At 37.4% G+C, this 13761-nt stretch overlaps 1 protein-coding gene across 1 annotated transcript in view; it reads right to left on the reverse strand.

Annotated features, from left to right (window-relative positions):
* Positions 1–1331: 1331 nt before the first annotated feature.
* Positions 1332–13761, reverse strand: part of Vang (Strabismus domain-containing protein Vang) — a 32068-nt gene continuing 19638 nt past the window's right edge. The window contains exons 6-8 of the mRNA XM_081758657.1: positions 6809–6980; positions 4843–5051; positions 1332–1964 (exon numbers count right to left, since the gene is read on the reverse strand). Coding sequence (XP_081614783.1) covers positions 1746–1964; positions 4843–5051; positions 6809–6980 — 600 coding nt within the window. The 3' untranslated portion in view covers positions 1332–1745. The remainder of the gene's footprint in view (positions 1965–4842; positions 5052–6808; positions 6981–13761) is intronic.

Genomic DNA, 13761 nt, shown 5'->3' on the forward strand with positions numbered 1-13761 from the left:
ATTAGGTTTTACTGTATATCGGTCACCGTTAGAACTGGAAGTGGTTGATTTTCTGCCACTTACCGTTTTAATAGAAGGATTAAAGTGGAAATATATATATATATATAATTCTGAGACGCTCAATGGTAGAAAGCTGCTGCTCACTATGTTACCATTTTTACTCTACAACGATTGCAGGATTCCTACTGATCTGGAGAAATCTATTTCCCTGACTTTCATGACAGGTGTCGGATAACGTTGGCATATAAATAACGGTGAATATTTATATATGAGAACATTTATTCTATAGAGACAAATAGTAATCAATTGCTCATACGTACATTCTACTTACCACCCATAAAAATCTGAGCAACATACCATACTGTGATCTTTTAATGGTTGGCTAAGCTGAAATTGGTGTACAATTAAAGTTAGAAAAAATATATTTTATGAAATTTCCCTAACCAATAGGAACCCTGGATCCCCAACGTTAAAACCGGTAGTGGTTCATTTATATGTTTCAGTAGACAGATTAGATTAGACATGGAATGTATTCTTTCTATGCTTAATGGATTACAGAAAACCGTTCCTCGCGGTTTCGGTTTTTATTCTACTGCGATAACGTTAAAACCGGAAGTAGTTTATTTCTATCAGTTCTGATTTGAATATGCGGTTCCGAGAGATTATGATACCTATTCTTAAAACACTAAAACGGTCTACAAAACCATTTCTCGTTATCTCGTGTCGTTTTTGCTCTATGTAGATCAATGTTGAAACCATAAGTTGTACTGGATTTCTAGCCCTTCTGATTTTAGTAGAGATTAAAGACGGATATAAAACTTTATTCTTGGGACACACAAGCGATCGCTGAAAATGCTTCTTTATTCTGTAGTATATGACTGTATAACGGGTATTTTTTAAAAAAAGTTCAGATGTTGGCAATATTAATAGTAACTTTTCTTCGATATAATGAATTCTTGATTCAATTTCCTACTTAAGCTGATAAGTATTCAATTTTGAAATCTGTTGTAAATGTTGGATTAAATAACTTGTGATTAACATACGTTCCTCTGTAGAGAATTGTTCGGTTACAAAAGTTGTTTGTTTTTGTAGATAAATTTCTGGTTGTTCTTTCTTTACTTAGGGCAGTTCTTTTGACTTCTCATTTTCTTAAATTAACACAGATAATTTTTCTGCTTTCCAAATTGTTTTACACAAAAATGTCAATGCAAGCCTTTCAAAAATACAGGTAACATTTGCAATATGTTTGAAGGTGAGCACGCTAGTTATGCAATCAACAGGTGTTGCACTATCTTCTCAATGCTTAAAAAAATAAATATGTAAAGAACACATCAATGTAAGGCAATACTTTATTTACATGTCAAATAATCGAAAAGGTACTGTATTAATAAATACATATAAAAAAACACGTTCTGTACAATACTGGGCCAATAAAAAAGATACAAACTCAAAAACACATCTACATGTATACAAGGATTTCTACTGTATACTTATACATGGACAAACATTATATATAAAATGACGCTACATGTTCAATGTAGCTATTTGTAGCTTAAATACTGTGAACACTTCGTTAAGAGTAGACTTACAGATCATTTGTTTTCCGTTATTACAATGGATATGAATACACTTTTATACATAATCGCACACATGCATACACATACACAAGCACGCGCATCTACAAAAGCAGAATAACAACTCCACACAAGAAAGTGCATTATGCATTTGTTTCTTTGAATGACACACTAGACAGAAGTTTCTGAATTGAGACGCAACATGAACTTATTGGACTTTGGGTCAATGACTTCCTCGGTGATATTAAAGTGTGGAAGAGCACGTACTTGACACAGGAGAGAGACGTCATTCTGCCGCAGCTGAAAGCAAGTGCCATGTTGAATTGGTCGAGAGAGCAGATCTTCACAGATCAGAGCCCAAGTTTGCACTGGTTTTTGTTCCTTTTCATTCTGTAATAATATAACAAATAGATTAATTAAAACATATAATTTAATGTTAAAAGCATCACTGCGGATAGTGTCCTAATTTACTTGTATACTCTGTACCGTCAGATTTCTCGTTGTCTCTCCCCATACTTTCCAATCTGACTTTCCCAGAGCACAATTTACAAATTTCTATATCAATATATATTGTTAAGGAAAAAAAAATATAGTTTTCCCGACCAAGGGGTTCCTCATCTACTGTGCATATGGTGTGTGTCGGGAGTAGAGAATTTTTGTAAAATGAACTAATTAATTTTATAAAATATTCCCTACCAAACAGCCGGGTAGAGCACAAACAAATATGGATTCTGAAAAGAAATTTGTACTTAAAATTCCCTTACTTTCGCAGATATTCCAGGTCAATCGGAATTCTCACTTTCTTAATTTTGCCTCCGCCTTTGCAGTTTTCCACCTCAGACAAATTAATTTTGCAACAAGCTTTTCCTTTCCGATTTCTATCTACCTATTCTGCACTTTTCACTCGTCCCAACAGCTCGATTACTTCTTACCGCAATAACAGTTTCGTGTAACCCATACTTTCCCTCCCCCGGCTCATATTAGGTTTACAATAAAAAGCGGTAGATTGAAAGTGAATTATGGCGCAAGAACCCAGCTTTAACCCTCGTGGGAAACCAATGCTGCTATTACACGTGAAAATGTTAAATGCGTTGCATGTTCCACGCTCTTTCTAATATTTTGTCAGTACCAGGAGGCTCGTGAGAAAGTGTACTTATAATAAATACGCCCTTAAGAGAAACAACGAAACAAATACCGCAAGGAAAACCAATTTTTGCCAATAGCTTTCAGCAAGTACACAAGACTCCTATTTTGAAGGATGAAAGAGTACAATGAAACATGATTTAAAAGTATTTATATATGATAGCAGAGCTCATAGTAGTCTGGTCTTTTCTAAATAATTGAAACTTTAAACCTTAATGCCAAACTTGGCATAAATTGAATTTTTTCAACAAAATAGGGTCAGCTAGATCATACCTTAAATACGTAGTGCTTTAACATGTTAAGATTAAAACTTATTTTAAGTTTGTCTGCTAATTAAAAAAAAAAATTACTTGTAGTTAGAGTATTTAGAGGTCCATTATTAATTACATACTTTGCACGATTTTGTATTTCAACTTTGATCTGGATGGGGTAAGGCCAAAATTTATATTTTCATTATGTTCAATAATACAAAATTAAAGTACTGTAATTAATACATAGCATCTAGATTGCCATTAACTGGTAATAAAATTTTGTCTTGTACAATTGGCTTGTTACAACTTTGTTTTGGTACCACATGATTGGTAAAGATAGGTATGGCTTCTACCGACATTCCGCATACAATGAAAGGTACTGCAAACGTCATTCTCCTTCAACTCAATAAGATCAAAGCAAATAATGAGGATTATTTTTATATCCTTATTATGAACTTTTAAAATAAATTACAAATGTTAACTAAAAATGCAGTTGTATACAAAATGAAATAAAAAGCAGTAATAAGAACGAATGCTAACATAACGTATACTAGAAAACTGCAAATGCTAAACATAAATCACAGGAAAAAATTATTTTACCCTCCAAAAAAGTAACTTTTAGTGACAAAAAAGGCAACTTTTAGTGACTCGCTATGAGCCCTGGGATAGTACAGTCCCCAGCAAAAAAAAAAAAAAAAAGTTTATTGTGAAACTACGCCTAATAACGCAAGGAATCAACATAACGTCTAAGTGGCACGAATCACGCCAAAACAAACCTCGGCGTCCTTCTCTGCACACTTATTTTGGAGCAAAAGACTTTGTCGTTTCACAATAAACTTACATGTTGGGGTTTTTTGTTGCGGAGTGCACAAGCAAAATCTTGACAAGAACACAAACTGTGAGCAACGCTAAGTGAAAACTAAAAATACTACAGCGGAAACGATCAAAGGTTGCCAACGATTTTTAAAAGAGAGAAATGTTCAAAAAGCTGGTTGTGGGCTTTCTTGTAAAATTGTCAGAGAGAGTTCATGCCAGGTTTTGTTCCGCGATCTTGATCAGTATTGGTTGTGGGTTTATTCTGATTACACAAAAACTTCAAAAACATTTACACAAACAGCGAAAAAAAAAAGTCACGACTGGACGGTGAATCTAACTTAGGTCTCCGAATCCACTGCCTATAGAACTGTCATATTCAGAAAATTTAGTGTGTTATAAAATTGGTTATTCCTCATACCACATATAATTCAAAATTAGTTCCTTCTGTACTAGATTTGCATGGAATGTACTGAAAAACCTGGTGAATTTTAAATTTGGCTGGTTGAAGTTCAGCTTCTCTTTCAACACTGAGGTCATACAAGACGTGAACTTACAGTTTAAAATGGAATCCGAACTCCGTACTGGATTCAAACTTCAGTGTTCTCCTGCCGGAATCGAACCGGGACCCTGTGCACCAAAGGCGCGTGCGCTAGTCACTAGACCGGGAAGAAAGGTAAGGCGGAGTTTAAATGCCAATATTAACACCATAGGCCCAACAAGTGCTACACGTGTAAGCGCTGACCTATGCAATCGTGTTGCCACAGTTGAGCTGTGTATTCGAACAAGGTGGCAGTTTAGTCGACGTGACGCAATCATACAACACGATTTCAATGTGTATCAAAATTTCAAGGTGGATTATTATGTGGCACTGTCAACGGCTAAGTGGCAGAAAGTCTCTTTAATACCTTCACCGTCAAGATGAACAATCTTTGAGAATTGTCCTGACCAATAGTACAAATAACACTACACAGAATATAATGAAATGAAACTTATTTTTACTCCTGTAACAAAATATGCATATAAATGAATATATAGAGACATAAGGTATATGTACTCACTTGTAACACCGGGCAGGGAACAAGAAAAGGCTCGAGAAAGGCACGTGGAGTAAGATCATGGCTAAGGCAGTTCGCCAGATGTGCCAAGATAGATTCCACTGTATGGCGTGGCTGCTGCCGTGTCACCCGCAAGTATTTCTGTAAAGCTCTTGCCATCGAAGGGAATACCGCTTGTGCAGCCTCGTGAGGATCCATGGGGATTGCAGGAGCTGTAATAATAATGACATACACAAAATTATTTTATAATGATACAATAATTAAAATTAAAAACACTTTTCACAGATTTTTCTACATTTACAAATAGTATTTCTTTTCAAATTTCAATTAAGATATTTTATGGTAATGCAGTCCTTTTGTCTCCTTGCCAATAACAAAAATAATTGTTCTTAATTGGACTGAAAACACACCCAGGTCTCTCAGCTATACATATTTATATTTCAACTGTCTTCTTCACGAAATAGGGTTGAAAATTTAGAAGGTTAAGTGCTACACCAACTTCGTCACACCAATTTTTAGAGAGAAAGTACAAAACACTATTTAAAACTAATTATCTTTTTTATATTAATTGTACTTCAGTATAGATTTTATATAAAAATGACTTCTAGAATGTTTTTCCGTTGATTCCATGTTATACATCTCAATGTTTAATTCGTTATCTTGTAATTAATTGAATTTTTCTCTATTCTTCGCATTCGGTTGTACTATGTAGAAATACAGATGCTACAATTAAAGTTGTACAAAATAAATAATTCTACAAATTTACCCCATACAGAACACAGTCCTTTTTGTATTATACGAGAAATTTCTTTAATACTGACAGTTTCATGCCAACCATAACAATGAAATATATCATGCAATACGAAGTCAATAATGCAACAGAAGCATAATTGTTGCACTAATCAAATTAGACCTACACGGACAAAGCTTGTGCTTTATTATCACCCTGATTTATTACATACGCGAACTGTCTGTAACGAAGAAATTTCTCCCGCAACAAATATTTTATTTTTAAATTCCAGGTTTTCTTTTAATTTGTCTTCTTTCTCCAAAATTAACCGATGTAATGAATACGTTCAATAGTAACGATTTTCTATGCAAAAGCGTTCCGCAAAAACACAACGTTGGAAAGTATAACTGAACACAAACAAAGAAAGAACATAGTAACCATAATGCAGAATACCCGCAGCTACAGTGATGTGATTAAAGCAGGGCACTAATTCAAATTGGAAAATGTCTGTGTGAAGTTTCGTGCTATGGTACTCGCTTAACGATATGGCTCGAACGTGGCATTTACACCTTTTACTGCAATGGAGACCGACTGAACGAACAGAAGCAACAGAATTACTCCAAGCCATGGATATCTTACAAAGTGGTAAATCATGTTTATGAAATTCAACGGTTTGGTGATGTGTTACGAATATTTGGCCAAGGTCATGCAAGGACAATTATCCACAAATTGACCGCTATATAGTCCTAACTACCAGGCACCAACTCATCATATTTGCACGTCAGCTAGCTCGAAAGCTTGCGTCGAAGGCTTCACGAAAGGTCTTTCCAAGTAGATCTGTCTGTGTTCCATTAACCTCAGAGCAAAGGGGACACCGTCTGTTGTGTCATTAACATTGTTTTTGAACCCAGATTGTGACTCAAGTTGTTTACAGATGAGCAAAGTTCCTGGATCAGTTCCTGGTGTGTTCTCATCTGGATATCATCCGTCGAGTATCAAGGAAAGAGATCACTACGATGGGTGATGATTTCCTTGTGTGAGGCAAAATCGAGATCGATGCTCGCCTCGATTTCCACATAGCTGGGGGCTGGTTCTCAAACCGCTCGAATATGGACCTGAAATTCTGGTCAGTATGTCCGGCACTTATGATATTATAACAACAATAATGATTATAAACTGTTGGTCGACTCAATAAAATTTTTCTCCTGAAATAACCTCGAAGGAAGGCTCTCCACATACCTTGTTCATTTTGTAGTCTTTTAATGTGAGTAAATGCTTCTTCAGCTGCCGTAATGAGTCTCGCTTTGCGCTTCTTTACCCGTCGTTCATAGTCGTGTTCTTCGTAAAATCGTTCGTTGTGGCTGGAATCTCTACGTCTAGCATGTGCTGCTAACATAGCTCTCGACTGGCCCTGTGAAGGTGTAACATTTATATGTTATATACATTAAGTTTATATTACAAGACATGACATAACAACAACAAAAAATAAAATCTGACTTTTACGTCCCACGCTTATCCCGGTTACGCTAAAGGAGATGATGATGATGAAAAATGAATAAAATGGTGGAAGAAAGTGGGAGGAAACCGGAGAACCCCGAGTACACCCACGCACACGGTGTTTGTCCACCACAAAGTTCACTTGGCGCGAGCTGGGACCAAACCAGGGACCCTATGCACCAGAGGTGAACGTTCTACCACTGAGTTACCGTAGCCCCAACAATATAATAAAATCTAAGAGACACAAAACATATAAAAATATTATTTTTTCACAATTTCAGGTGGAATTCCAGACACTAGCAAAACAGTCTTATTTTTGCATTATGTCAAAAACAGAGCTTGTGACGTACTCTGTACGAGTAAATAACAATTTCATTGTTTGTTATACTAAACATAAAAATACGGAAGTCCCTTCCTCCACCTCACAAAATAACTTAAAGAGAGTGAAAACTTACTGACTATGAAAAGTAAGTTTACATACAGGAATATATATACAGCAGGAAGAAACAGGAATATATAGCGAAAAGGTGAAGTTACGATGATTAAATTACTATTCTGAGTAGTTTAATTTAAACACAATTCTTGTTATTCGTCATTTGTAGATGTTAGGGTACTTTCAGCTCAGAGAATCTTGTCTGCAACTGTACTGAAACTCTCATAATTATTGTAATATTAAACTGTAGGAATTTCGGCTTAAAATAGTCTTCTCAGCGTGTCTTAACAGATATGAGATGAATTTACTTTAAAACTGATTTATTAAGAAAATTGATTTCTTAATTGTTTTTATGATGAATTACTTCCATATATTTGAGCTTACTGCAACAAGCTTGTTAACATTTAGGTAAAACAATGTATCGTTCATTTTTTCTCAAAGAATACCTTTCTCTCTTAATTTATGTTTACAATTAAATTAGATTAGAATATGATGACAAATAAATGTGTTGTAATATTCTAGTCATAAACGAAATAATATGTGCAAGTATTTATTGAACAAGTTCTACTCTCATCACCATTATATCCTGGAATGTAATGGTAGGACTAACAGACAACCAAAATAAGCAAAATGAGTGCGCTCCCTAGTGTATAAAAGACTATCATTCTCATATTTTGTACCGTCGCACAGTGGTCCAGAAACCCCCAAAACCTGGCCAAAAACCAACTCTTTAAAAATAGCAAACAACTAAATATGTTTGAAAGTCAATGACCTGGGGTATTGAAACCTACTTGGGTCTTAAAGAAATTGTCACCCCTTAGTCAAAAATTGACTTCCGAAGTGAGAGGTTGACCTTGTGCATTAATTATTGAAGATTTCTAAGTTAGCGCCAACAAAGTGTGGGAATGTTTTCTACCTAGCCTTCCTGTAGCCAGGTGAAATGAAGTACTTTTGTCACATCTATAAAGATTATTATTTATGATGATGAGTTTAAATTAGTATGTAGCTATTATATTTATCGATTTACAGGGGATGAAATGCAAGTAAGTTGGAGCAAGAAATGTTATGTGTATTTTTTTGTTCTCGTAGAGTTATCTTTTGACTTCCACTTTGGTATCGCACTCTGGAAGTAGTTCAACTCTTCCTCTTTCAGAAACCATAAACCAAACTTGCTCATTTTTGCTCGTCTGTGAAATATTTATGTTGTAGATAAGACTCATTGTACAAAGTGCAAAATTATTTTGTACTGTATTTTTTCTTCTATTTTTCAACCGTGTCCTATCAAACATCAAGAAGACAGCTATGGGAGGTTATTCGGAGGGCAAAAGGAGACAGAGCTGTGAAAAAGAAGCACCTGTTCACGTACCTCAAAGATAAAGCATTTGCTGAATTGTCAAAGGAAGCCAAGCAGAGTGTGTACGTGTTCTGCTCGAAATTGTTTCACATGCTTGACAAGTGCAACAGGAATTACCAAAAATTGGAAGAGGAGAATGCGGATTGGCTGGACGGTGAGTTCTTAATGATGACTGAACCTGTCAGTGAAGACGACTGGGGGCCATCGACTTCAGCAGGTGTAGCTGGACCTGGACGACCAGAGGTGGCTTTCTCTGTGAGCAGCGAGCGCTCGAAGAGGAGAAAAACAGAAACTTTGCGCTTCTCATTCAGCGGTACTACTCTTACTTATGCTACTCAAATGAAATATAGAGAGGAGAGAGATTTGGAAAAAACGGAACTTCAGGAAATGGAAGAATCGCCTACCAGTGCTGGCAAGATTCGAAAGTCAAGGGCACATACCCAAAAACAGAATCCCAAATGTTACAACTCAGAGGAGGCTTTAGCACTTATACTCGAGGGGGATCTGACACGTCAGCAGTACCAGCTGCTAAGAAACGGGGCGAAGGATTTGGATCACAATATATCCTGCTTACAACCATGTTCTGGACGCAAAGAAAGACTGCTATCCTGAAGTCATTAGCGTCACAGAATCTGTAGCTGAAGTAGCTCTACAATCTCTCCTCGACCATGCAATTGCAAGAATTCTGCAAGTACAGGAACCTGTGCTCGAAACCATCCCAGAAAAGTATCAAAAATCTCTGTAGCTGATTACGAAATGGGGATGCGACGGAACCTCCGGGCAAGCCCAATACAGACAACTCGGGAGGAGGGCTTTCAAGACAGTGACATTTGTTTCACGTCAGCTGTGCCCCTGCAACTTTATTATGAGAAAAAAGGAGTTGTAGTATGGCAAAATCAACGTCCCTCATCCACAAGATATTGTCGGCCGATAAAGTTACAATTCAGGAAAGAAACTGAAGAACTTGGAAGGCAAGAAGCTAGCCTAATGGAAGAGCAAATTAGGTGCCTGACTCCAAGCTGCATCAGTATTCCACCGTTACGAGATCGCAGTATAGAAACAACTGAATTCGAGGTTACACACAATCTGCAGTTCACAATGGTAGATGGCAAAATATGTAACGCCGTGACACAAACAAGATCGGCACAAACTTGCTACGTATGCGGCGCTATTCCAAAAGAAATGAACTTCTTCTAGAAGGGATCCAGAGCTGAAAAACCGGAAACTTTCCGATTCGGATTGTCCACGCTATATGTCTGGATTAGATTTATGGAGTGGTTGCTGCATGTGGCATACCATTTGGATATTAAGAAATGGCAGGTGCGGAAAGGCGACCAACCGACCATGATGAAGAAGAAAAAAGAGATCCAAGAGGCCATGAAAGCTGAGTTAGACCTTAATATTGACGAACCGAGGCAAGGCGGCAGTGGTACTTCCAACGAGGGCAATACAGCCAGACGATTTTTTGCAAACTATCAAGTTGCAGCACTAACAGGTCTGAATGAAAAGCTTGTTGAGCAGTGTGGCGTCTTGCTGCAGGCCTTGTCTTGTGGACTGGCTATCGATCCAAACAAATTTGAAGCTTGGGCAAACGATATCAGGGATCTCTACATCAAGCATTATTCGTCGTTCTACATGCCCGCCTCCATTCACAAAATTCTCGCTCATGGGTCCTCAATAATCTCGCACGACCTATTACCCATTGGGCAGATGTCGGAGGAGGCCCAAGAAGCCCGACATAAGCATATTAAACATTATCGGGAGCATCATTCCCGAAAGTGCTCACGCAAAGAAACAATGAAGGATCTGTTGTTGCGGCTTCTCGTGACAAGCGACCCAAAGATATCCACGCTTTGGAATCCCATGGCACAGAAGCGCAAGAAAAGAAACTTATCTTCAGCCGTACTGAACCTTTTGAAAGGGATGGAGGCTCCAGAGCAGCTGTCATCTAAGGATGAATAAGAATAGGGTTAATGTGTAAAAATCATAAACTGTTCAGTTATTCTTTATTTCACGTGCAAAAATATTATTCTCATTTTGCAAATATGTGCAAACATATTATTTAAATTGTTAGTAAAACATTTTGTCTTCTTGTTTCGCATTCATTAACAGTTGTCGTCTGAGGGTGAATCAGATAGTCTTTATGTGTAAAAATCATAAGCTGTTGTTATGCTTTATTTCATGTGGAGAAATATTATTCTCGTTGTACAAATATGTGCAAACACATTATTATACATGTTCTTCCATCAGTTTGTCTTATTTTTAGCATAACATAACATTTCTGCAAGACAAAAAACAGGATTTCAACTTTTAGCACGAAAAGGTAATTTTGGCCAGGTTTTGAGTGTTTCTGGACCACTGTGCGTCGGTCCGAGTTCGATTCTCGGTGAGAGTAAATAATATTTGGATTTCACGCTAAGCCTTACATATATAAGTTTCATTTAACAACTTCAACTCCAAAACACATACATTACAAAGCAAAAGAAACTTTCAAAACGAAATTCGAAGTGGCAAGTTTAGAAAGCCACATAAAACGGTTACACATTAGCGTTTTACTAAAGTGTCTTTCCAGCGTTAATTGAAAGATTACCTCTGTAAAGTCCCTACTGGTGAAATGAACCTAATCAAACAATTACCCAAGAGTACAACATAAAACATTAGGGTGGACTTCGCAAAGGGTACACGGTGGCTCACTGGTAAAGCGCTTAAGTCTCGTGTGAAGAGGTAAATGGTTCGATCTCTGGTTAGGAGATTTTATGGTAGGTAAGACCTTCTCTGGGTTTTCCGAGAGGGCTCGTTTCTTCCCACATTCTCATTCCACCACTAATTTCATATTCATTTGTCTCCCTCCGCTTAAAGAACATAATTGTGTAACATAAAACTAAACATTTCATTTCACTTCGAAATGGGCACACGTTTATATAAGAAAAGGATCTCCCAAACTGATTATACAGGATTCTTCCGGAAAGTAGCAGAACTGATTTTTTTTTAAAGTTATTCACAATTTTGACACATCAACTTAATAGTTTTCAAAATATGCCTCTTCTGCATCAGCACAGCGTTTCCAGTGACTATTACCGAAGGCTTCTTGGAACACAGAAACTGGAATGTTCTGCTCCCTTGTTACGGCCTCCTGAATGGCCTGGACCGAGCCGTGGTACCGTCCTTTCACGACTCTTTTTAGTCGGGGGAAGAGGAAGAAGCCTGCAAGAGCGACATCTGGGCTGTAGATTGGCTCGGGAAGCTATGTGATGCCATGCTGGACGGACGCGGACGACTCGTTTCCTGAGTCTTTCAAGTACTTCCACGTAGAATGCACTTTTCGTCACTTTTTGCCGTTGAAGGTATAACGTTTACTCCATAGGATGGTGGTCCAAATAGAGCAAACATTATATTATATAATCGTAAATAGGACGTTTGCTCGAGTGTTGACGATGAAACAAGTTATCCGAAGAAAACTCCTTTCAACGCCAACTACACATAAGCAAAAATTCTACGTACAACTTTTTATAAAGGCAAAAGATTCAGCATCATATTTCCGAAAATTAACAAATTACACAAATAATAAGTAAAAGTAAATTTAGCACCATGTACTCAAATAGACAGCCACGAGGCATAGGAGATGACATGCACAATCGCAGAAAATACTCGTCAATAGATTCGGAAATTTTAATTATATTGATACTTACATAGCTTTAAACTAGGAGATAAACATTAAGATAATGATATATATAGATGTTTCTTATATTGTGAGAAATAATTCGATTCGACTAAGTACAGTGCATAATTTCATAGTGTCTTGTTGCAGCAGGGTAGGAGAAGCTGTTACACATTCGTCTCTTCGGCGCCAAGTAAGTTGCCTCCCGCTAAATCTCTTCGGCTCTCGCTGTACGCGTGGGTTTCACGCGTTGAGTGACGTAAGAGCGGACAGAGCTGTGATTGCCTGAAGAAGTGCTGATCAAGGTCACATCGCCCACATGCATCCGCTGAGTGAGAGAACACACACATAGTAACATTGTCTGCTAGGATGTGCTAGTCCTTTTAAATTAAAAAGAGAATTAAACTGCTTGAACTGCACATTGCCAAAATGATGAATAAATGAGTTTATGACAAAGGGCGTCCTGACTCATGCCGTTGCTCATCTTCAAATTGCTCTCTTCCCTCCCGAAACAATGTGTGTCACTCAAAAACACTTGATCGACCCATGGCGTCACTCCCATAAGCAGTCTCTGTCATGTCATGGGTCTCACTCACAGTTTTACCCAGTTTGACGCAAAATTTCATCGTGTAACGCTGCTGTAACAACTGATTAATTGTGGAGATGATAAGGTACCTTGAAAAGTGTTAACCTTAAACTCGATCTACACTCCGTGAAGGCTTGGAGGCGACTGGTGCGCTGGTAGCTAAGACCCACCACCATCCAACCAGCGCAGCAACATCCCCCTCATTCACTACATTTAGACGGGAAATAATCAGTCCTACCACTTCCCGGACAAACTCTGTAAGTCACTTGAAATTTGGAAGTCTGGTAAACAAAGAACAGAGAACTTCGATCATTAAGGTAACAAAACAAAAACAAAATTTTGTTCGATAGACGCTATCATAACTCGACTACGAGTAAATAGTTTCTTAAGTTATCATGTGCTATTTTGTAGAGCAATTAAGAAGTCATTATTACCTGTGAATACACCTAAGTTTAAAAGGAATGCACATAGAAAGGTTTCCTTCTTGTGTGTGTGTGTGTGTTTCTAAACTAGAATTTTACCCTCTCTTTTCTTCAATCAATTCGTAATGACTGCTTCGAATTTCCTACTATATCAAAGAGGGATTCTACCTTGATATTACCAAGGTAACTTGCACATATGCACCTATATTTGAAGAGATACACTGGGAATCAAGTCAATATCT

This window comes from Thermobia domestica, chromosome 5 (genome assembly GCF_964235325.1).
Source record: "Thermobia domestica chromosome 5, izTheDome1.hap1.1, whole genome shotgun sequence".
Classification (NCBI taxonomy): Eukaryota; Metazoa; Arthropoda; class Insecta; order Zygentoma; family Lepismatidae; genus Thermobia; species Thermobia domestica.